This window comes from Erythrolamprus reginae, chromosome Z (genome assembly GCF_031021105.1).
Source record: "Erythrolamprus reginae isolate rEryReg1 chromosome Z, rEryReg1.hap1, whole genome shotgun sequence".
Taxonomy (NCBI): domain Eukaryota; kingdom Metazoa; phylum Chordata; class Lepidosauria; order Squamata; family Dipsadidae; genus Erythrolamprus; species Erythrolamprus reginae.
Window position 1 is genome coordinate 99,124,138 of NC_091963.1, and position 25,388 is coordinate 99,149,525.

General features: G+C 38.6%; 1 protein-coding gene across 6 annotated transcripts in view; it reads right to left on the reverse strand.

The window, feature by feature from the left end:
- ADAM11 (ADAM metallopeptidase domain 11) overlaps nt 1-25,388 on the reverse strand; it is a 149,682-nt gene that overhangs the window by 48,898 nt on the left and 75,396 nt on the right. For 5 of the 6 annotated variants that reach the window (XM_070727971.1, XM_070727973.1, XM_070727970.1 and 2 more), the window contains 11 exons: nt 24,279-24,378; nt 21,091-21,162; nt 19,755-19,847; nt 18,974-19,054; nt 18,533-18,583; nt 18,146-18,209; nt 12,126-12,225; nt 11,838-11,957; nt 10,319-10,487; nt 9,549-9,663; nt 6,383-6,473 (listed from right to left, as the gene is read on the reverse strand). In XM_070727971.1, coding sequence (XP_070584072.1) covers nt 6,383-6,473; nt 9,549-9,663; nt 10,319-10,487; nt 11,838-11,957; nt 12,126-12,225; nt 18,146-18,209; nt 18,533-18,583; nt 18,974-19,054; nt 19,755-19,847; nt 21,091-21,162; nt 24,279-24,378 — 1,056 coding nt within the window. Of the gene's footprint in view, nt 1-1,870; nt 2,401-6,382; nt 6,474-9,548; nt 9,664-10,318; nt 10,488-11,837; nt 11,958-12,125; nt 12,226-18,145; nt 18,210-18,532; nt 18,584-18,973; nt 19,055-19,754; nt 19,848-21,090; nt 21,163-24,278; nt 24,379-25,388 lie in introns of those variants that run through there. The other variant, XM_070727969.1, reaches the window with a different exon arrangement.

Consider the following 25,388-nt stretch of genomic DNA (forward strand, 5'->3'; position numbering starts at 1 on the left):
CTCTCTCTCTCTCTCTTCCTCCCTTTTGCTATATTTCTCTCTCCCTCTTTCTCTCCCTTCCTCTTTCTCTCTCGCTCTCCATCCCTCTTTCTTTCTCTTCCTTCCTCTCTTTTTGCTCTCTTTCTCTCTCCCTCCCTCCCTCTATGTCTTTCTCTCTCTCTCCTTCCCTCCCTCTCTTTCTCTCTCTCTTGCTTTCTTTCTCTTGTTCTCTTTCTCTCTCTTGCTTTCTTTCTCACTCTCTTGTTCTCTTTCTCTCTTGCTCGCTCTCTCTCTCTCTCTCTCTTTCTTTCTTTCTCTCTCTCTCTTGCTTTCTTTCTCTCTCTGAGCTTCACGGCACACCTGACCATGTCTCACGGCACACTAGTGTGCCACGGCACACTGGTTGAAAAACACTGCTCTATAGGACTGTGTCCTTTTAATACTTGTTATATGCAGATATTGGGGGAAATTCAGTATGTGCAGTTGTTCTTTAAAACGAAATAATATTTATTTCCTAAAATGAACCTTGGAAGAGCTACCTTTAATACATGTATATTTTTGTTATGTTTAATACATAAATACTTTTATTATGTTGTGAAGATTTAGTTTACTGAAAGGCACTTATTTACTGTATGATACCGTCTATCACTAACAATGGAAAGAGAAGTCATATTACCCCAATATAGAAAAGGAAGTGGTTTTCAGACATTTTCTCCTCCAGAAACCTAACTTGGTAATATGTCAGTAATACAAACTTTTTAATTATATTTATCTAGTGTTAAAGCAATTAAATGTAGATGACAATCTCTTTTGCATCCTCAATACTCTGGCTCTTTTAAACTTTCAAGGAAGAATAACACCATGAAACGAGAACAAATGCGAAGCAAGCAAGCAACCGAATCACATTCAATAAAGCAGCAGAAAAGCTCGGGTGTATGTCATATAGCATATGCTGGGCAGACTATCTTCCCCAAGTTTTGAATAAGGCTCTGAACTTTAGAAAGGGGAATCTTCCTAAGGCAAGACACAAGATCTTCATTTATTAATTAGAATGATAAAGATATAATCACCCTACATGTAGATACATCAGAATGGTTGTAGTCAATCTTCTGGTGTGAAGTTTTTTTTCTACCTAAGTAGGCTTTTATATGCCCTGTTTCCACATGAACAATATAAATATTTTGGTCCCCACCTCATAAAGGTCCCATTGGGTGAAGTGCAGCCAGTGAATGTACAAGTAGCCCAAACCTATTAGTGTCATTTAATGGGCCTTTTCTCACAGAACTTAGACTAAATTTATGCAAAAGGTTCATAATTGTTATAATTTTTGTATTCACAGAATTAATTGTGCCGTTTAATTCTTTCCCTGTTGGCCACTTTTCCATTCAAAATTGCAAATGAGCGGCATATGTTTCATTGCTGGTGGGGAGCCCCTAATTTCTAAATACCACCATATAAACATGTATTTTGGAAACTTAAAGAACACAGGAAGTGCAAGTAAACATTTGTGAGTCTACATATGCACTACCGGAAGATTCAACAGTTACACCGAACCTTGTGCATCTATTTCAATTTAGAAGCAGATCCATTCAAATATATCTCCTTTCAGATTCCTGGAGGTATTAGTTTGACTTCAGGACTGCAACAATTTCCCAACATGGCAAACGTCTAATGTCTTTGAACTATAGATTCCACAGCTGGCTGAGAAATCTGAGTTCAAATAAAAACACTCCCAAAGTCTTCACGTTTTAGAAGGCTGTTTTATAATATAGCTTGATGTTTTATTGTCCAGCACCATACCTACTCTCTTCTATAATAGAATGGGTGTGGGCCCAATTAAAACATACCCTCTCCTTGTCAATATAAGGGTATATTGTATCGTATACATGTGTAGGTGGAAAGATTCTTGCAAAGATGTGTGGAAATCTTTTGCATCTCAAGATCAACACAGTTTTACTGTACTGCAAATTGTTTCCATTTGTGAAACATCCTACCGTGAAAATGTTATGGTAAAATCCTGTGTTCCCTTTATCATAACGTGAAATAAAGGATTGTTACTTGGGCCTTAAACTGGAGAGAGATTAATTCCCATCTCTGTCACCCAGTGAACACCTCCAGGGGTTCATTAGATGCCTGGATAGAACACCTGTGGCCATTTACTAATTCACTAGATCCTCCCCTCATGGTAGCAATGGAAGAAGTGGAGAATGAGGCTGGTATTGATGGATGGATGCATGGACAGACGAAATTCTTTCTGCCGAGAACTCTGCCCCTTCTGCACCAATGATCATTGCAAGCAGCAAGAGTGGGGAGAAGGCGATGAGGAGGATGGGATGGAGGCGGTAGGTGGTGGAGAGATGCGCTCAGGGAAGCTGCTACATGCTCTGCTGAGCTGGGTCGTACCTTCCTCTGCGAATGTTCCTTTGCAAGCCGAAGAGAGAAAAGGAAAGAGAGAGGGGGAGCAGGGGTTAGCGATAACTTCAGCTGTACATCTTGGCCTGACTGCTTCCAGTCTTCGTGCCACATGCTATGGTTGGCAATGCAAAATAGCCTAACATGCAATTTCTTCTTACCACCAACCAGGACAAGTTTTGCGCAGAGATCCAATTACCATCATTCTTGGAGAACTCCATTAGATCGTGTAGCTCCTGTCAGAACTTAAAGGGAGGCTGGAAATATCCCAAAGAAGAGCACCTTCATTTCACTCTCCCCTGCAGCACATTCTCCAAGGCAAGTGAGCCTCACGTTCCTAATCTGTGTTAGCCTGCATTTCATCTGGAAACACTACATGGTCAATGTTGTTTGCTTGCATTAAAGAAAGTTTACTTGCAATTACACACCAAAAATACCACACATAGAACCAGAGGGAATGTAGAAGAAGCTGCCAGGGAAAAGGGATTTTCTGCAGGGCAGAAGTTCTTCATTTTCCTTTTCCTTCCATTAAGTTCCCTCTGCAACGTTTTTCATTCCTTGTATCACCTTTCCCAACAGATGGTAAAAATAAACCAATGATGAAAGAACTCGAATTTTGCAACCAAAACAACATTCCAAATGCCTGGGGCTCATGTGATTGGGGAAGCAAGGAAAAATTATTTGTGATTCCAGAATTGTTACAGACCTAAGAAACGATTATTCTGTCTTTGCTACAAATTGAAGGTGCTTTCCTCATCTTCATTCCTCAAACATCTCCTTTCTTCCAGCCTCCCAAACAGTGGTGCTGCAGAATTTATATTCTCTTGCCCCTCAATGCAATAGTGCAAACAGACCAATCCATACAACATGTCATACCAGCAATAAACCCTGCAGGGAACCAAGAAGTCTTGGGTGGGGGTCCCAAGTGGGATACAGTTTATAGGATGTATCTCAAACTTTTGTTATGAGCAGAGTACCCAAAGCAGCTTCTCCCACTTCTTATGCATTATGCATACATGGATATATTGGATGATACTCATGTCATCTCCTACCAATAAGCTGAGAATAGTGGAAGTGTAGTTTAAGACTGGATTTTACAAAGCTGCAATGGGGGATGGAATAGATATTTAAGGACTGTTGTTCCCCACTCCACCTCCATGCCAATGTTCCCATCACCATCAGTATCTAATTCATGCAACCCCAGGTCAGGCGCTCCTTCATTCATGCAAGTGTCAATCCATGCAAAACATAACAGGAAGCCTGGTGTGGATCAGAGAGGAACAATAGGAACAGCCCAATCGTTCTGCAGGTCCCTCCATCTCTGCCTCAGCTTTGCTTCTCTTTCCCATTTCCTATTCTCCGAATAGTTTCTCCTGCCAAATAGTTCTTCCCTTCACTAAGCCAACAATATTAACCCAACTTGATGAGCTAAAAACCAAATGGCACTTTTATCCAAGGCAAATGAAAAAATAATTACACATACGGCAAGAATAGAAAAGGTTCTGGCTGAACTTTCATAAACCAGCAGCATTAAAAACTGGTGTGGGGGTGGAAGAGTAATGAGAACACTTTGTAATCTCCTTCCAGTTAATACTTCTCTTATTATGTTCAAGATGAGAAGAAAGAGAAATCCTGCTTTCATTGTGAGACCAGCAAACTAGCATCTTAAGAGGGGAAGAAATTATACGACAAAATTGCAACAATACCAGCCAATCCTTGCAAGTAGATCACTATGAAATTCTTCCAGTTCAGTTTACTGTTGCTCTCTCTAATGCTACTGGGAAGTATCCTAAAACTTATCATATATTATTTTAATTAGTGGAAAAATGCTACAATGCAATTTTAATATTTCACACTTCTGAACCTTTTGTTCCAATATAACATGATAATAACTGAAATTTACCACATTTAAGCAAAAACCATTTTTACACTTCTATCCTCAGGTACCATATTTTTGGACTATAAGACACACCTTTTTACCCCCAAAAAAGAGGGTGAAAACCTGGGTGCGTCTTATACATCGAATGTAGAAAAATCAGAGAATAATGTATACTTCAATTTTAACAGCTCTGTACAGGTATAGTCTGAAATGTAACAGTGTCCTGTTTAGTAGTAAGCTAAAGCAGCTGAGTTAAACCTTGACCTTGGAGAAGATCTATTTAAATAATTGGGATGAGTTAGTGTGGCTACATTTAAGAAAACTTTCTAGCATTAATATACAGTGTTCCCTCGATTTTCGCGGGTTCGAACTTCGCGAAAAGTCTATACCACGGTTTTTCAAAAATATTAATTAATTTAATTAATTAATATTAAATATTAATTAAAAATATTAATTAATTAAGTACTTTGCTGTTTTTTCCCCTATACCACGGTTTTTCCTGCCCTATGATGTCATATGTCATCGCTAAACTTTTGTCCGCCTTTAATAAATATTTTTTTTAATAAACTTTAATAAATAAACATGGTGAGTAATAATCTAAATGGTTGCTAAGGGAATGGGAAATTATAATTTAGGGGTTTAAAGTGTTAAGGGAAGGCTTGTGATACTGTCCATATCCAAAAATAGTGTATTTACTTCCGCATCTCTACTTCGCGGAAATTCGACTTTCGCGGGTGGTCTCGGAACGCATCCCCCGCAAAAGTCGAAGGAACACTGTACTTCTGTAATGTACATTTCTCCAATTCTTTGCTATTTCTATGCATCAGGCACAGAAACACACAACAAACAGTGTATACCATCTGTGCTGTTTGCTGTGAGGCAAATTGCTGTGAGGCAGAGGCCTTTTTTCCTTGTTTTACTGCCCGAAAACTAAGGTGTGTCTTATACTACGATGCATCTAATACTCCAAAAAATATGGTATGTTAAATATGGACTCTCACCAGAGAAAGGTGGCTTTGGTCTGTCTATCAAGTACCATACATGCCTGGAAATACAACTCAATGTAAGTTTGTCCATAATACTATACACTTTCTGTCTCTCTTCACTTTTTCAGACCTATAGATCAACGTCACATTTTCCTATAGCAGTCAATCCTTATTTTGCTGAAATGGATTCAAATGGACTATTGACTAACATCTTATTTGCATACATCTTCCTTTGCCACCCCTCTCTATCCACTGATGGTTCCTTCCAGTGATTCTCAATACCAACTTCAACTTAAAATGCAGCAAAGACTCAATCCATTATCCAAGCCTGCTCCCTGTTTCCAGTCCAGGCACGTAGTCAGACATAGCTAGCTCAAGAATATCCATGCTTTTGCTTTCCTATCATAAGAAGGTTTTGCATCATGGAAACAAGCTTGCAAATACTCTTTTTGTTGCATGACACCTTGCGTGCAGGTAATCCTTGACTTATCATTATAACCGAGCCTAGAATTTCAGCCAGAAGTCATTGCATTAGCAACTCAGGCATTATAGGACCAGCTCTGATTTTTTCCCCCTACCCTTTTGGTATTGGGGATTAAGAGAACACTGCATTAAGCAAAGGTGGCTGTCATTAAGCAAACCCATTTTCTTCAACTGGCACCAGAAACCAGAAGTAAATGCCAGAAATCAGAAAAGTCAGAAATCATGGCTATGTGATTGCGGGATGGTGCAAACAATTAAAGAGGTGGACCAGTTATCGTGCACTCAAAACTGCAATCGCATGATCACAGGGATGAGTTCAGCTTTGTAACTTTAAAATGAGTCGTGCATGGCTGTGGGAAAATCCTCCGTAACTTCAAATGGTCATTAAGTGAACAGTTGTAAGTCAAGGACTACCTGTGGAATACTTGTATGACTCCACCCTGAAGAGGATCCTGCCCTTCAGCCCAAAACTAAGCTGGGGGGTGGGTGGGCCATACCTGGGCACAATTCCCCTTTCCCCAAATAAGTGCCACTGCAAAAGGCACCTGGAATACATGCAAACAGAGAGGAAGTCCTCAAGACAATCTAGCCCACGGGCACAGCGATTTGAGAAGCACAATGTGTGCATGTTGACGCTGCTTACTTAAATCCCCATCCGGTGCCACCAAGAACAATAGCAGCCACCAAGATGGCTCCAGCAATAGAGCCAATAATGATGTTGGTACCACTGGGACCTGTGGAGAAAGAGAGGACAGAAAATGAACTGTGTTATAATAATGTGTGTTCTTGATATGCAGCACAGCGAGAAGAACCTAGTTGTACAACAGCAATGTTTTATTTCTTGGATTTCTAGGCCGCCCTTCTCCAGTGGACTCAGGGCGGCTTATTTGTTTATTTATTAGATTTGTATGCCGCCCCTCTCCGTAGACTCAGGGAGGCTCACAACATGCAATAGAACAATTCACAACAAATCTAATAAATAAAAAAAACACTTTAAAAACCCATTATTAAACCAGACGCACCGTACATAAATTGTATAGACTCGGGGGAGGGCGGGAATACCTCAATTCCCCCATGCCTGATGGCAGAGGTGAATTTTTAAGGAGTTTATGGAAGGCAATGAGGGTGGGGGCAGTTCTAATCTCCGGAGGGGAGATGGTTCCAGAGAGTCTGGGCCGGCACAGAGAAGGCTCTTCCCCTGGGACCCGCCAGATGACATTGTTTAGTCGATGGGACCCCGAGAAGGCCAACTCTGTGGGACCTAATCGGTCGCTGGGATTCGTGCAGCAGAAGGCGGTCCCGGAGATATTCTGGTCCGATGCCATGAAGGGCTTTATAGGTCATAACCAACACTTTGAATTGTGACCGGAAATTGATCGGCAACTAATGCAGACTGCGGAGTGTTGGTGTAACATGGGCACGCCTGGGGAAGCCCAAGATTGCTCTTGCAGCTGCATTCTGCACAATCTGAAGTTTCCGAACACTTTTCAAAGGTAGCCCCATGTAGAGAGCGTTACAGTAGTCGAATCTCAAGGTGATGAGGGCATGAGTGACTGTGAGCAGTGAGTCCCAGTCCAAATAGGCTTACAAGATAAAATCAAATACAAAAATACAAAACGTAAGAAACCCAACATAAAATCTAATCTAAAACCCCAAACAATTAAAAACATTCAATCAAAATCCAATCACAATCATGCTCTCATACTATCAGCTGGAGAAGAATGGCAACGCTCAACGACCCTGGGCCTGCTGGCAAAGATGTGTTTTTAGAGCCTTATGAAAGGCCAGAAGAGTGGGGGCAGTGCGAATCTCTGGGGGGGAGTTGATTCCAAAGGACCGGAGCTGCCACAGAGAAGACCCTTCCCCTAGGCCCCGCCAGGCGACATTGCTTGACTGACAGGACCTGGAGAAGGCAGACTCTGTGGGCTCTGACTAGCCGCTGGGATGCATGAGGCAGGAGATGGTCCCACAAGTAATCTGGTTCTAAGCCATGTAGGACTTTATAGGTAATAACCAACACTTTAAATTGCATTCAGAGACCAATCGGTAGCCAATGCAGCTTACAGAGTGATGGTGATATGGATGTATCTCAGTAGGCCCATAATGGCTGGCACAGCTGCATTTTGGATTAGCTGCAGTCTCCAGACGTTCTTTAAAGGCATTGCACTAATCGAGCCGTGAAGTGATGAAGGTGTGAGTGACTGTGAGAATTCAATTCAATTTATTAGATTTGTATGCCACCCCTCTCCGAAAACTCGGGGCGGCTCACAGAAGAGACTTCCTGTGCAAATAGGGCTGCAACTGGTAGACCAGGTGAACCTACGCAAACGTCCCTGTTGCCACAACTCCCAAGTTGTGGACCCTCTCTGACGGAGTCAAAGATTCCCCTCCCCAGGATGATGGGCGGACAGATGGAATTGTTCCTGGGAGGCAAAACCCACCGCCACTTTGTCTTATCAGGGTTGAGCTTGAGCCTGTTGACACCCACTCAGACCCTCAGAGCCTCCAAGCACCAGCACATCACCTCCACTGCTTCACTGAATCGACACAGGGTGGAAATGTACAGCTAAGTATCATCAGCGTACTGTTGGTAACTCACCCTGTGTCATTGGATAATCTCACCCAGTGGTTTCATGTAGATGTTAAACAGCAGGGGGGAGAGAACTGACCCCTGAGGCACCTCACAAAAGAGGGGCCTAGGAACTGACCTCTGATCCCCTGCCAACACTGACAGGCCCAAAATCCATCAACATGACCAAAGAAGATTCCGTGCTGTAGCCAGGCATAAACCGGACTGATGAGTCCTCAGCAGGCTTGTCAACCTCTCATTTAATCTTTCAATCATACCATCCCCCCACCCAGACATACACTACCTAATTTAAAATGATTTAATAATTACAATAAGAACATATAATATAAAACTTCTGGAAATCAGAAAAATTGATTGTTTTTAAATAGAAAAGAGACCTCACCTACAAAAAGATATTGACAAAATTGAACGGGTTCAAAGACGGGCTACAAGAATGGTGGAAGGTCTTAAGCATAAAACGTATCAGGAAAGACTTAATGAACTCAATCTGTATAGTCTGGAGGACAGAAGGAAAAGGGGGGACATGATCGAAACATTTAAATATATTAAAGGGTTAAATAAGGTCCAGGAGGGAAGTGTTTTTAATAGGAAAGTGAACACAAGAACAAGGGGACACAATCTGAAGTTAGTTGGGGGAAAGATCAAAAGCAACATGAGAAAATATTATTTTACTGAAAGAGTAGTAGATCCTTGGAACAAACTTCCAGCAGACGTGGTAGATAAATCCACAGTAACTGAATTTAAACATGCCTGGGATAAATATATATCCATCCTAAGATAAAATACAGAAAATAGTATAAGGGCAGACTAGATGGACCATGAGGTCTTTTTCTGCCGTCAGACTTCTATGTTTCTATTAATATTAATTATTATTAATATTAATATTAATTATTATTATTATGTTAATATTAGAAGTTTCCAAAAAGTAAAGAAGAAGGGAGAAAAGAAGGTTAGTTGAATATTAGATTGTCACATCACTCATCTTGCAGTATATATTGCAAGTTTCTCCAGTCCTGGAAGTTTCTTGCATTCCTTATATCTTTTCTCAGAAAAATACGGAAATGCAGAGCAGATAAAAGGCATGCAGGAGTTGATCCAAAATGGAAAATGCTTGAAGGGCTTTCAGACAGAATAAGATTTCTGCAGGAAATCATTTTGATTACTTACAAAATTATTTGAGTGTTCTGGCTGTCTGCAAAGTGTTCCTCCCACAACTTACCCTTGTATTTTTCTGTTTCCCCAGTAGGCTTAGGGTCTGGGATAGGATCATAGACACTGCAGTCTTTTCCTGTCCAGTCTGAATAGCAGATGCACTGGCCCTCGTTGCTGCAGACCTGTAATTAAGCAAGATACTTTTTGTGGGGCTCCTCAAATCCATTCCACTGATCTTTAACCAGAAACCTGTGTGTTTACTTGAGTTACATTTCTTTCTTCAGTGGACACTATTACACAGTGAGTTGATAAACATGAAGCTTTCAAGAGAAAAGTAGAAATTCCTGCAATACACCAAAAATAATCCTATATTCTCCAATTATGCTGAAGAATGACTGTTTCTCAATGCAATGGTCTTGTTGTTGTTGTTATTATAATAATGGAGATAGGTCATGTTCACTGCATGTAATTATTAAATCATAATCAACTTTTTTCTATGACCCATCATCACTTGCCAACTTCTAAAAATATAGGGGTTAACAAATGTAATAAATGAATACACTTCAAGAATATTTAAGATTCAATTCAATTCAATTTATTAGATTTGTATGCCGCCCCTCTCCGATAGACATGCTCCTGTTTTGAATGCTCCTATTTTATATTTATGTATATTTAATCCACAAGGAAATAAAGCCAAGAAAAAGTGCAGAGGGCACAATATTGGTATTTATATAGATCATACTTGGCAAAGTTGCTAAATGATACATCTTTCCTTTCTTTTTTGAATTATTATTTAATGGAAACAGAAAATACAACTTTTTTATTTATAATTTTTACCCCATGGTCAAAGCAGATCTGGCCGCCCCAGCTGCCTGGGCAGATACTGAAGTTAAAAGCAGAGACTGGAAGGCATTTGTGATCAAGACACAACATGTTGGGCCCACAGGGTGTTCCATCTTCCACGTAGCTCAGATCTGTGCCATCTACCAGTTGCACATGGCCACCCCTGGGTGGGGAAAAGAAAAAATCTCCATCAATACCCTTTAAAATCTCTTTGTTCATGCCGACAATGGTGAAAGGTTTGAGGGAAAAAAAGACAATAGGCACCCCCCCCCCCGACTCCTTTATTATATTACATTACATTACATCCCTAAGGAACCTCTGATTCTGTGCCTTCAGGGTTGTGACTGGCAGGCAGATATTCCCCCAAATTATTTGGAAACTTATTCTATAGTGAGAGGTAATAGAACAGAACAGAACAGAACAGAATAGAATTTTATTGGCCTAGTGTGATTGGACACACGAGGAATTTGTCTTGGTGTATATGCTCTCAGCGTACATAAAATAAAATATACATTTGTCAAGAATCATATGGTACAACACTTAATCATTGTCATAGGGGTCAAATAAGCAATGAAGAAGCAATATTAATAAAAATCTTAGGATACAAGCAACAAGTTACAGTTATACAGTCAACATGGGAGGAAATGGGTGATAGGAATGATGAGAAAAACTAGTAGAATAGAAGTACAGATTTAGTAGAAAGTCTGACAGTGTTGAGGGAATTATTTGTTTAGTAGAGTGATGGCATTCAGAAAAAAACTGTTCTTGTGTCTAGTTGTCTTGGTGTGCAGTGCTCTGCAACGACGTTTTGAGGGTAGGAGTTGAAACAGTTTGTGTCTGCAGCCAAGCATCTCATTGTTCCTATCACCCATCTCCTCTCACTTATGACTGCCGCTTGTTGCTTGTATCCTTACGATTTGTATTAATATTGATTGTTTCCTGATTGCTTATTTGTACCCTATGACAATCTTTATTTATTTATTTATTTATTTATTTATTTATTTATACAGACAGACAGACAGACAGACAGACAGACAGACAGACAGACAGACAGACTCAGGGCGGCTTACAACATGTTAGCAATAGCACTTTTTTAACAGAGCCAGCATATTGCCCCCACAATCCGGGTCCTCATTTTATCCACCTCGGAAGGATGGAAGGCTGAGTCAACCTTGAGCCGGTGATGAGATTTGAACCGCTGACCTTCAGATCTACAAGTCAGCTTCATTGGCCTGCAGTACAGCACTCTACCTGCTGCACCACCCCGGCTCTTTCTATTGTATCTCATGATTCTTGACAAATGTATATTTTCTTTTATGTTCATTGAGAGCATGTGCATTTAAAAAAATTCCTTATGTGTCCAGTAAAGAATATTCTATTCTATTCTATTCTATTCTATTCTATTCCATTCCATTCCATTCCATTCAGAGCATTCCTATTTTCATCTCTTCAATTCTCCAGCGAGTGGGCGCGAATGAATGAAGAAGATGGGTCTTAAGACGACAAGACTTACCGGCAATCAATATATCTCTTCTGGTGATAGAAGGTCATTGTTGTGATCTCGCCTAGTAGTTCACCAATACGTGGAGATCCTGTCGCATTGGCGCAGAGAAGATATCCACACAACACATCCCTAATTGGAATGGGAGGAGATGGAACATCATGTACTTTTTTAAAAAAACTGGCTTCTGCCTAAACTTACTTGTTATGGCATTCTAGTGACTTTCCTCTGTGTGGTTTGATTCAGCACACTATGGGAAAGGATATTAAAAGGAAAAGGGAGAAATCTGATACTACTCACTGCTTGATGCAGGGCACCCAGCGGTTCCCCTCATGCCCACAGTTCCCACGCTCAGTGCCTTCAACATTGAGCTTCTCATAGCAAAACCTTCCAGCTGAAGCTTGATTTTTAAGGAAGAAAAGTGAGAAAGAAAATAAGAGCACGCCAAAGAGGATAATAACCACTGATTTCACGTACTGAATACTGAAGAATATTCAACATTTGACAACGAAGAGGATAAATTCTATCACTCCGTCAGCAGTGATGCTGGAGAAGTTTAGGAAGGGACTCGGTTAATTATTTTTTTTAAAAAACTATACATCCGGAAGTCTTCTACTGATATAGCTTTTGATGTATAAGATTTGGCCAACTCCAAAACTGCTTAAGATTTTAAAAACACTGGTTTCAAGTAAAAGATTTATATTCTTAAAAGGGGAAAATGTACAAACAATGCCAAGAAAATAATAGAAGGTTCAAGCTATATGCAAACCTGATCTGTGGCACTTTGTGTTATAGTTAGATATAGTTAGTTATAGTTTATTAGATTTGTATGCTGCCCCTCTCCGAAGACTCGGGGTGGCTCACAGCATAGCAATAATACAATACATTACAAATTTAACAATAAAAAATTAGATCCATTTAAAAGGCATTAATAACATAATAAAACCCCTAGCTATGCAGTCACACACATTCAACCTAATCTATCATGCAGTAAGGCCAAAAATATAATAAAAAGGGGGAAAGATGGTAATTATCACGCCTGGCAACAAAAGTGGGTCTTGAGCATTTTACAGAAGGGCGAGGAGGGTGAGTGCTATTCAAATCTCTGGAGGGAGTTGATTCCAGAGGGCTGGGGCCGCCACAGAGAAGGCTCTTCCCCTGGGTCCCACCAGCCGATGTTGGGACTCGGAGAAGGCCCACTTTGTGGGACCTAATTGGCCGCTGGGATTCATGCGGCAGGAGGCGGTCTCGGAGATATTCTGGTCCGATGCCATGTAGGGCTTTATAAGTCATAACCAACACTTTGAATTGTGACCGGAAACTGATCGGCAGCCAGTGCAGGCCACGGAGTGTTGGTGAAATGTGGGCAGATCTTGGAAGCCCCACAATGCCTCTCGCGGCCGTGTTCTGCATGATCTGAAGTTTCCAAACACTCTTCAAAGGTAGCCCCATGTAGAGAGCGTTGCAATAGTCGAACCTCGAGGTAATGAGGGCATGAGTGACTGTGAGCAGTGACTCCTGGTCCAAATAGGGCCGCAACTGGTGCACCAGGCAAACCTGGGTAAACGCCCTTCTCGCCACAGCCGAAAGATGGTACTCTAATTTTAGCTGTTAACATTTGAGAGTTAAACTTTCAGAATTGCAAGGCCAGATTCCTTGGTTGGAATTATTTATAAAGTTCATTTTCTATCTAAGAAAACATTTAGCTTTTTATTGAGCTTCAAACCTCACCAAGTATTTTCTGTTTGAAGGAATGAGTAAAAATTGCTTCAGTAAATAATGGACAAATAATTCTTCTACGGTGCCAAATCAAGTTACTATCCTTCTCTCCACATTTGTACTATAAAGACGTCATCTTAGCAACAGCCAGAAAAGGGGGCTGGATTGTCTGGAGTCATGAGCCAATTTGGGTGGATCAGAAAACAAATTATCCAGTGATCCTTAAGGATTGGTGCTGATATGGATAGTTTTGTTTTGTCTCTTCTTCTCCCTCATCTTTTTGTTCCTGTTCTTCTCTTCTGCTGATTTTGGGTTCATGGTACATACCTTCTTCTGTTTAAACCCATCTTCAACATTTCCAGATCTCTAACAGCTATATTTTATTCAATCTGTCATAACCTGAGACCTCCAGATTCTGAAAATTAAACTAATTCCTGTCCTCACCTGATAAATGGTAGGAACTGGTATCCAACTCATGTGGAAGTCATTGCTTATCAAGGCAAAGCTGGTGTCATTGAAATAATTGTCTATTCTTTCCCTGCCTTTTCGGATCCTTTCACTGTATATGCATGAGCATTTTAAATTAAATTAGATTAGATTACTGCTGGAGTAAAAATTCCAGTTTTTTATAAAGCACATGACATTTAAAGCATGACGTTAAATATGATAAATACACAAATAGTCAGATTCATTTGTCTTCTTGGCTGTTGGATTTAATTTCTGTTTGTAGTTAAAATGGTTGGCAGAAGTTAAAAAAAGCAAAGTGAATAATGATGAATATCTCTGGCACAGGCAAAGAACAGGGCTGGAATTTTGCAAGATTACAGTTCAGTTGGGAATTTCTGTGTTAATTTAGAATAAAGCAATAGTGTCTAGTACTTAGTGCCAATTTCAATTAGTAGCAAAATTGAGGGACCCAAATTGTTAGCTTCAAATTTAGTCCATTAGCATTATAACTACAGCTGTGGCATGGTTATGGACTTTTTCTTTATTATTTTTTTCTACTGAATTACTTGCATAAGATTCATTAAGCAGTAGGGAAGATTTAGGGCCTTTTCCCCTTTATGTAACTACAATACAAATAAGCTCTGACAACATGGTCTTCATTTGATCCCCAGCCCCTATTCCAAGCAACATTCAATCTTCCCTAACAGTTCTGGTATTTAAGCTATGCTTAAATCCTGATATTATTATTATTATTTGTCACATATACAAATGATCTACTTTGCTGACCATTCTCTTATGGGCACAACCAGATGATCTTTAATGTGTGGAATCAGTCAAGCTTCTATGGGTTCCTTTAGGAATATGCACATACAACACATGCACACAAACACAAACACACAAAATCCCCATCCATGAACACTGTCCTCCATGACTATTTTGGTTTAGGCAATTGAAAAGTCAGTATCTTTCAGACCACCATCCTTTCCTGTAAACACTAGGCGCAAAAGAACCAAAAAGATTTTAATACACTCAAATAAATTAGAAGTAGAATTCCACCATAAGAGAAATGTATGGGAAAAGAAACACAAAGTGAACAATGTTCCTAAAAATGAATGTACTCGATGCACAACGGCAAACAGTTCTAGTAGTATGAAACTCAATAAAGTGTGATACCGTGTTTCCCCGAAAGTAAGACAGTGTCTTACTTTCTTTTTATCCCCAAAAGCCCCACTATGTCTTACTTTCGGGGTATGTCTTATATTGGAAAAAAAATCGTCAAATTTTTTGTTTTAACCATAAAATTAACATTTATTTACAACCTGAACAGTATTGTATTCACCACAAAACAGCAGATGATACCCCAGTATGCTAGTGTGTATGTTTTACTGATGTATGATTAATACTGTGTGCATTACCGTATTTTAAGCAGGAGGCGGCAGTGACAAATGCAGGGGACGGCGCAGTGACGTATGGAGAGGGGGACGGCGCGGTGATGTATGGAGAGGGGGGCGGCGCGGAAGTGGGCAGGAGGCGGCGCTCATTAAGATCAGAGGGAGGTGGCAGACGCGGCGACGTATGGAGAGGGGGACGGTGCGGACGTGGGCAGGAGGCGGCGCGCAGCTAGATGAGAGGGAGGTGGCAATATCCCCGTGTTTCCCCGAAAGTAAGACATATGTCTTACTTTCGGGGTATGGCTTATATTAGCCAACCCCCCTGAAACCCCCGATACGTCTTACAATCGGGGGTGTCTTACTATCGGGGAAACAGGGTAGGAAAGCTAGAACTCAGAATGCTGAAGTGAATGAAAAAGTCTGAGGACAAACAAGAAAATGTTCCTTTAGCCTTGATAAGAAAAAAGAATCAACAGACCATTTGCTCATTTGTCTCCATCTTCCCCAACAATATTCTGACTCAGAAAATTGTGAAGAGCGGAATAAAGAGGCAGGACCAAGGCATGAGACTGTTGAAAGTACAGTCTGTCATTATTTGTTACTTTGCATTAAATCTCCAGGACCAGATGAATTGCATCCTAGAATAGTAAAGGAACTTATTGAAGGTCTGGCCAATCCATTATCTTTGGGAGATTTTGGAGAACCGGTGAAGTTCCATATGGCTAGAAAAAAACATGTTTTGCTTCTTTCAAGAAGGTGGGAAAGGATTAAATAAAAGTCATTTGGACATTAATATGGGAAAGCTTATAGAAGACCAAAAAAAGAAGAATTTGTGAGCATTTTCAAAACAGTGTGATAATTACTTATTTTTCTTGCCAGATAAATCTCCCTTTTATTGGGAAAATTCATAAGTGGTTTTGGGAATACTGCAGAGTTGATTTACATTTATTTCAACAAAGTTCTACATTTAACTAATAAACTAGTAAACCACAATATGGATGACATGGCAATTAAGTATATAGATTACTTGAAAGAGTGCTCATCAATGATACCTCACAAAAATAGAAAGACATATGTTGTAAGATCAGTCTTGGGCCCTGTATTATGTTTTTATTTATCAAGGGATGCTGATCAAATTTGCATAAAAATGGGAAACACAGAAATAAAATTCAAAATAATCATGATAGTTTAAAGAAATTACTAAAAATAAGAATATGTAGCTTAATGTATATTGAGTTATGAAACATAAGTTCTTTAAGTTAGGAAGCATAGCTATAGAATGTTGAATACCTGCTTGATATTAGTATATACTGGTGTGGTAATTGATTGTAATCCAAATATGAATATGCAACATAATGTTAGTGCAGCCCAGCAACAAGGAAAAATAAATGCAGTTTTAGGTTGTTTTTACTAAAGTATAGTTTTCTAGTAATAACAATCAACGCTCCACTTAATTCTGCAACATTGGCCAAACCCCAATGTTCAAATATTGTGTTCAATTCTGGATACCACACTTTAAGAAGGTTTCAGATAAACAGAAACAAGTTTATAAAAGCACAAAGAGGATTAAAAGAGGACTAAAATTAACTCCTGTGAAGTGAAATTGAGGGACTATACATGCTTAACTTTGAGAAGTAGAGTTGGGAAAACATAAGATATCTCTTTTTGTATGTCAGCAGAAGGTGAAAGCCTATTCTCTGTTCTTTCAGAATGCAGGACATGAAATAATGAATTAAAGTCATGGAAAATCAGATGCTGATTAAATGTTGGGAGGGGGACTTAACAGTTAGAAGCAGTTCGGTAGTGAAGCCAATTATCTAGAGTTCCCAATCATTCCATCTGCTCATCTGAAACTGAGCCATCTGGTAGAGATGTTTTAATTTGAATTCCCACTCTAAGTAGGGAGTTGTCTTAAGTGGCCCTTCCCACACTATGATTTTCTAATTCCTTGAAATAATAAAAAATCCACGCCTTTGGATTCTTCATTTGGCACTGGAAAAATCAGAAGATGAAGGCAAGAAAGATCAAAAGCCAAGCATAACTATTCAGAATGAAATTGACTGGCGTTACTGAAAACTAAGTATGGGTGAGTTTTGAAGACAACATGTTTTTTTTCCCCATCCACACCACCTCTTTTTCTAGATTAAATAGTTTGTGTTGTTTGCAAACGGTGATGGAAAAACAAACAAAATGCTGGTAAGTGATTTGCTAGCAATGGGTGGTTACAATCAGCCCTAGAAATGGTTATAGGGGCATCACCTGCTCCCCTCACTGATTTAAGCAATTAACTATCTCCAGAGAAAGCTGCTAAAAAATACCCTCCAGAACAGAGTTTAAATAGTCTGCTTAGCACAGTGTTTCCCAACCTTGGTAACTTGATGATATTTGGACTTCAACTCCCAGAATTCCCCAGCCAGCATTCGCTGGCTGGGGAATTCTGGGAGTTGAAGTCCAAATATCTTCAAATTGCCAAGGTTGGGAAACACTGGCTTAGCAAACTGCTTTGAAGAGAATCAAACTGTACTTCAATTAAATAACAATAGAATTAATACGTTTTCCCTAATCTGCCGAAGTTCCATCTCCAGTATAGATGTCACTGTGCCATTATATCGTACAGTTGTTATAACTGTATCTACAACAGGTTGCATTACCACTAGATGGCAGCAAAATGATTTTTTTAAACTTTTCAATGGAATGCTGGCTATTTAGATGTTGCAACCATTAGTTATGATGATACTTTCCTAAGAGTGAATAGCTACTTACCTCGACCCCACAATGCATTGCACTGGCGATCCCTGGTCTTACAACGGCCTCCATAACACCGGCCCTAGAGCAAAAAATGGGATTTATTAGAGGCTCTTGCAAGAACTTCTCAGTTTGCATGTTTTACAGAGAAGTGTAATACCCAGTTTATGGGGTTTGAGAATCCAGATTTGGCTTTACAACTCCACATTAATCTTTATTTATTTGTTTGTTTGTTTAAATAACCATTGAGAAACTTGCTCCTTATTCAATCTGATTTAATTAGAATTTTCCAAGGATACTCCTTTTACTGGGATTGGTGGATGGATCCAACTGCAATTAACCTTTCCCCCCATATTTCCTATAGTTTCAGGAATTCTAGTTGTGAAATTGAGATACCATCTATACCTGTTCATTCTCACAAAAGTAGCCATCCTGCTTGTGTACATTAGATGGACACTACAGAGGAGGGAAAAAAGAGAATTATATCGGGAAGGACAAAGTATAGATCAATACAACTCAGGAAAACTGGTAAAAGCTAGATCTACTCGCTAACATTCTATAATCCTCAGTCAATATTTAATATAATATTTAAGGCATCAGATTAGGAAGGTAGAAAAAATAGGGACCCATTTTAAAGGAATATGCCTTCAAGCTAATTTTATTCACATCTTGTTTAGAAATTAAAATTTTGGGTAAACATTTCAATAATAAAGACAATCTGCCATTGGCTGTTCTGCAGAAAAGTCACCAAAACATGGATGGTTTCACTAGGTTATAGTGCTATCTCTACCCCCACCCCACCCCATCCACTCCTAAATCAAATTCCTTATAATTCCCCCAACTCACCTGACTAGAGTCCCCAGTACAAGTTTCTGGGACATCACATTCATTCACAGCTTCTCGACAAGTTATACCCCGTGGCTCATACTTCATGAGAGAAAATGGGAGAAAAATAAAAGTGGACTTTAATAATAAGCTAGTAAGGTAAGAGTCAAACAAAGAATGTGTCTGGTGAGGGCTTTTTCTAACTTTGTCCTTTTTTTCCACTCCCAGTGCAGGAAAAGAGGAGAACCAAATTATCCCTAGCACCTGGCAAGGAGCAACACGGTTTACTGCTCTATATAATCCTAGTTTCTTCACCTTCCTCCTTGTAACAAAAGAGAAAAGAAAGCACATCTCAGCACTTTACCAAATCCATCTCCAGATTTATGCTGTAAATCTTAATCGTGGAGAGATATATATGCACAGAGATCCATCCGTGAGTTGGGGATACCTGACACCGTGAACCTGCAGGAATTAAGCAGGTGAAGATTTGCTCACAGGGGAGGCTGCTGAACCCCATTCACTCTTTCACTCCCACGATTTATGCAAAATATAATGCTTTGAGCTGTTCAGAAATATTTTGTAGAAAACGCTGTATATCTGAGCCACTTCAAAATATGTGAGCTGACACCTAAGTACAGAATTTTGGCTTGGCCTGACTACAATTTGTTCTCTGTAGGCAGCATTGACATGCAAACACAGATGATGCCCTGCTGTGTAACTCCCAAGAAAGACAGCTTTGCTTAAAACAGGTGAGATATGGGCACAGAATCTAATGACAGACGTCCCATTCCAACTTATTTACCTTGCACTCTCGACAACACAACCCATCACTGCACATGGCATCATGTGTTAGGGTACATTTCTTGCAGCAGTTTCCACCACTTTTGTAACACTCCTTTGAGAAAAGAAAAACAATATATTTAATATTGCTTGGGATTTTAGGTCAAAGTTGGAACAAGAAAAGTACAGCTCCAATTTTTTTTTAGATCTTAATTAACATTGTTTTAGAGATTTGGGTTTTATTTTCAAACTCACCACCACCCACACTTTGAATATAGTAGGAATATGAAGTTTTCAATATGAAAACTTGAATTGGCAAGTTTTCCAAATATATGTTGCTTTATTTTACAAATTACGCAGATGTTATCAATTCTCAAAAAAGCTCTTTGGTCCTTTTACCAAATGGGATAACTATATTGTTTATAACATCCGAGTCCATGGAGAGGGGCAGCATACAAATCTAATTAATAATAATAATAATAATAATAATAATAATAATAATATCAACATCGCAATCCCAGGGGACAGCAGAATTGAGGAGAAGCAGCTAGAGAAATTAGTGAAATACAAAGATCTAAAAATCGAGCTGCAACGACTCTGGCATAAGCCAGTGAAAGTAGTCCCAGTGGTACTTGGCACGCTGAGCGCAGTGCCAAAGGATCTCAGCGGACATTTGAAAACCATCGGAATTGACAAAATCTCCATCTGTTAATTGCAAAAGGCCGCTTTACTGGGATCGGCAAACATAATTTGCCGGTACATCACGCAGTCCTAGGTGCTTGGAAAGCGCCCGACTGGTGATGAAATACGAAATCCAGCATAGTGATCTCGTTTGCGGATTTGTATTGACATAATAATAATAATGATGATAATGATAATGATGATGATAATAATAATAATAATAATAATAATAATAATAATTATTATTATTATTATTATTATTATTATTATTATTATTAAAAAAAACATCAGTTTCCATAATGTTCATTGCTAGTTTTACTAACATTTTTGGGGGGAGAGAGGGGACACATATCTCACAAACAGAAGATATTTGTTTTTGTGGATTTTAAACAACACCAAACAAAACAACAGGATGCCGGTTAATCTTATTCAGCATTAATGACAGAGTTATCCCAACATTTATAGATCTGAAAAAACATTATCAAATATCCTTTGATAAAAGCGCTATTGGGGTTCCTATCCTGAATAACTCGAGTCTCTGATAAAATAACAGATATTCTTCAGCATGCATAAAACAGAATTCAAAAGTTAAAGACTGGCAATAGCATCCCCATACCACACTAGTAATATTATCTTGAATCAGATGGCACCTTTTTTTAGCCCTGGTTGTAGCTTACCGCAAAGGACCCACAGTCACATTCTTCTCCTGCTTCAACAAATCCATTACCGCATTCAGGAGGGTCAAGGAGCTGTGTTCAGGAGATAGTGTTGAATAAAATGGAATCGTTAGAAGGTTTCATGACATTGGCCAATAACATTTTCATCTACATTACTCACTGGCGCTTGAAAATAGAAATGAATGAATGAATAAAATGGTAAAATGAATACAATGATAAAATGATGCAGATATTTTGGATTCTAAATTATTTTAGATAACTGGCAAGATTTATGGCAAAGAAATAGAAAATTAACACTGGCTACCTTCTTATCAGGAACATGTTGGAAGTGCCAAAAGACCATCGGAACATATTATCACATGTGGTGGGAATGTTACAAAGCTAGGGATTATTGGGAGAAATTTAGACAATGGCTGGAAGAGATCCTAGAGATGAAACTCAATCTGCAATCCGAATTATTTTTGTTAGGAATAACTATAGACAAATACGAGAAAAATAAAGTATATTTAATGTTATATATTTTAACTGCGGCAAGGATAGCATATGCCCAGAAATGGAAGAATAAAGATGCTCAATCAGAAGAAGAAATCTTATTTAAAAAATTAACATGCACAGAGATGGACAGACTGATGTTAATAAATTAGACACAGATTACTTTGAAACCTGGAACAAATTATATAATTGGATAGAAAGGAGAACCAAGTTTAAAGGCTAGAAAGTATGAAGGAGAAATTTTAAATTAACTGAAACTAAAATAGATATTGTAAAATTAATAGAGGGGGGGAGGGAATAACCAATGTGAATACTGAATGGACCGTCATGCACCTTTTCTTTTTTTGTTGTTATCTGTCTGTATTGTGTTATATTGTGATGTGTATGTTATGTTTTTTTAATGTTTTATAAATATAAAAAAAATTAATTAAAAAAAGAAAATAGAAATGAAGAAACTCTCTTGAAATTTCTCCTTTTTATGTTCCATTTTGGGAGGGGGTAAATTTGATGAATCAATAACGAAAGTGGAAGCAATTTTTAAGGTAAACAACTTAAAAGTTAATTCCTCCATTGATTTACTAATTGGCACCTGACCATAATTTAAGCAAATTGAACTCAAAATGACACAATACTTGTTTATGATAAAATGCTATTCAAAATTATGATATAATAGCAAGCCAAATAAATTTTGGGGTTTAATATGTCTTATACAGTAATGGCCAAAAATATAGAAATCTTTTGCCATTACTACCAAACATCCTGGTCTCATCACTCCAAATAACACTGTCCCATTGTTCCTCTGACCAGGTAACATGGGTTTTTAGCCCAATTTAGTCTTTTCAGCCTTTATTTGAGTGATAAGAGTGGATTTTTTCATGGAATTCTAGATTTTAGACCAAATTCCTGCAAATCTGCACCAAACGGTCCCTGCACTCAACTTCACATTGCATTGTACCATTTCATCTTGTATACACCCAGGTGATTTTCTTCTGTCACGTAGGCACAGTCTCTTAATTCTTCTATCATCACTTGTTGTTGTGCAACTTTTCCTGCCTGTACCAGTATGGTTTTGTAGTGATTGAGTCTCTTTATACCTCTTCAAAAATGTACAAATGTGACTTTTGGTTAAGTTTCTACCCATTTTTCTTCTAATTGCTTATTACCTACAGCCTTGTTCACTTATTAATACTATTTTGCATCGCTTTCTGAGTGACCAGTCAACTCTTGTATCATTACTTTAATTTTATTATGTTTTAGAAGCTCACTAAATGAAAGAAAACAAAAAACCCAATCAACCTGTCCCCATCTCAGCTTCCATATATGACATCAATCACTGAATCCCACTTGATCTGATTGGCCCATTACCAAAACAAAATGACACCGATTGGCTCTCTAAACACTCAAGTAAAAAATAGCACTTCGCTCCTGCAGCTTCCAGTATCGTTTGCAAACCACGTCTCAGCTCGCTTACCCCCTCCCACCACTGCAGCAACACCATTATTTTGTTCTGGCAGGCTGTGCTCCTTTTTGCAAGTTTCACCACCGGCAGCCCCACCACAGGGCGGTCTCATATTCCAGAGTTGTGGTAGTCACAGGACTGGCCCTCTGGCCATCCTAGAGAAGCTCCTCCATCCAGATGCAGGAAAAGGAACGAAAGAAGGAAAGGAAAGGAGAGGAAATCAAGGAAATAAGAGGAAAGGAAATAGAAAGAAAAGAAGGAAAGAAAAGAAGAAAAAGAAAGGAAAAAAGAAGGAAAGGAGAGGAGAGGGAAGGGGAGTGACTAAAGCTACAGCTGTGGAATAAGGCTCACTTTCCCAACGATATCAGTAAGCCACTGTCAAAGAAACTTCAATTATTTGTAATAATTACACTAATACATTAATAATTTTGTTACCATTAAACAACTTTTAAAGATTTTGTTATGATTAAATAAGCATTTATGATTTTGTTGTATTTTTAATTTTGTTATATTAAATAGGTGCATTTCATATTAATAAAATAGAAGTTCCTTGATGATTATTTTACAAATGTATTTATATATTTTTTTAAAAAAAATCATATCAGTGGTCTGTGAGATTTAAAATTATGAATTAGGATCTGTGGTATTTAAAATTATGAATTTGGTGATCCCTAAGGTCTAAAAAGTTGGGGACCCTTGCTCTGCAGCATACCTTACAGTCCATCTACTTTATAGCAGACAATCCTGCATTTTTATGCAAGTCGCCCAAGTTTGCCTAAAAAAGACACACATAAAATGCATTGACCTAACCTTAACATGCAACACATGTTGATGACAAGTCTTCAAAAAATAAATGGGTCTGAGATTTCCTCCCCCCCTAAAAAAATCATAAAACTTCAGAGCAAGATTAGGAAAGTGAAAAAGAACCTCCAAATTACTTTCATATTGTTGACAAGAAAACAATTATGAAATGCAGCATGAGTTAATTGTTAGCCTTTTTCTAAAAATTGGAATTGATCTTTTCAACAATTCTGCGAGGTCAGCTGAGAGGTAGTACCACCTATTAAAGTACCATAAGAAAGATACAGTTTTATCTCTTGTGATTCTGATCATAAAACAAGAATTTGGTTTCACTATGGTCCTATGAATTGCCAAGATATAAGATAAACAATGAAAAACACTGTCTGAAAGTAATTCTTATTTCCAGTTGTCATCAAATGAAAATGTTTTAATGTACCTTCAAAGGCTTGTTAAAGAGACAGCTTCCTCCTCCTTCAGCCAGGAACTGGTTGTATTCATCAACACTGCAGCGTGAAAATTTCCGTGGCAGGTAGTATCTGTGTATCAGGAAGAGAGCCAATAGAAGATGAAAAACCAATGAAATGTCAAAGGAGGTAAAATGTTTTCTTTGGTCCACAGACTTCGAGCGAGAAATGGATGTTCCTGTAGAGGGGGACAACATTACAGCTGAATTGAGAGCTTACTGCTGGATCTGAGCTACTGAAAACTCTCTGGAGAAAGAAGATATTGTGAGCTTGCCCATACATACTCCAGATAGCTATTACTGGTGCATAGACAGCAGGAACCAATGGCTTTATGGTTACTTGTGTATAATGTAAATGGGAGTTCATCAGGCTCACAAATGTAATATTGTCTTTAAGGACTTTTAAGTTTGACCAATCTTCATTTTTTCATTTCATTTTACTGTTCTTCATGTTTTTCTACTTTTAGTAAATAGTAAACTCCTGGAATGGCACAGAGGTTTCATGGAATTCAGTGGTTGGTCTCTTTCAATCCAAATAATTTTAAAATATAAATTTAAAGACTCAAAAGAATCTGTTTTGGAGTAAATAAGAAAAGGGTGATTAGAGTGTCAATTTTGGAAAATTATAAACAGATTGAAGGTCCAGCTACATATGAAATAAGATTTTGAATTTCATATATTATTAAAGCTCTATAATTGGACAAATCATAGGGCAAAATAGTAGATACTAAAGATTATATGTAAAGGAGAAATATCTAAATATCTAAATTTCTTACCAAAATATTTTAACCTTAGGTGAATTTAAGATATTTGGGAATGATGGAAGTGTGTCCTTTCCCGGAAATAACCCTGGGCAACCCTCTGCCTCTTCCTAAAAATGATCCTTGCTCTGTTGCCAAGGATTTTTGAATCCTCAGCGATCAGAGGACTGGTTTGGGAGCGTGGACTGTTGGTCATCTCTGCCGGTTTGATGGGTGATGCACCACTGACTTAGATCAAACATGAATGAGACAGGAAGATACAAAACCCCAAAGGAAGACTATGTGATATAAGCCAAGAGTGGAGTGGAGATATGAAAACAGG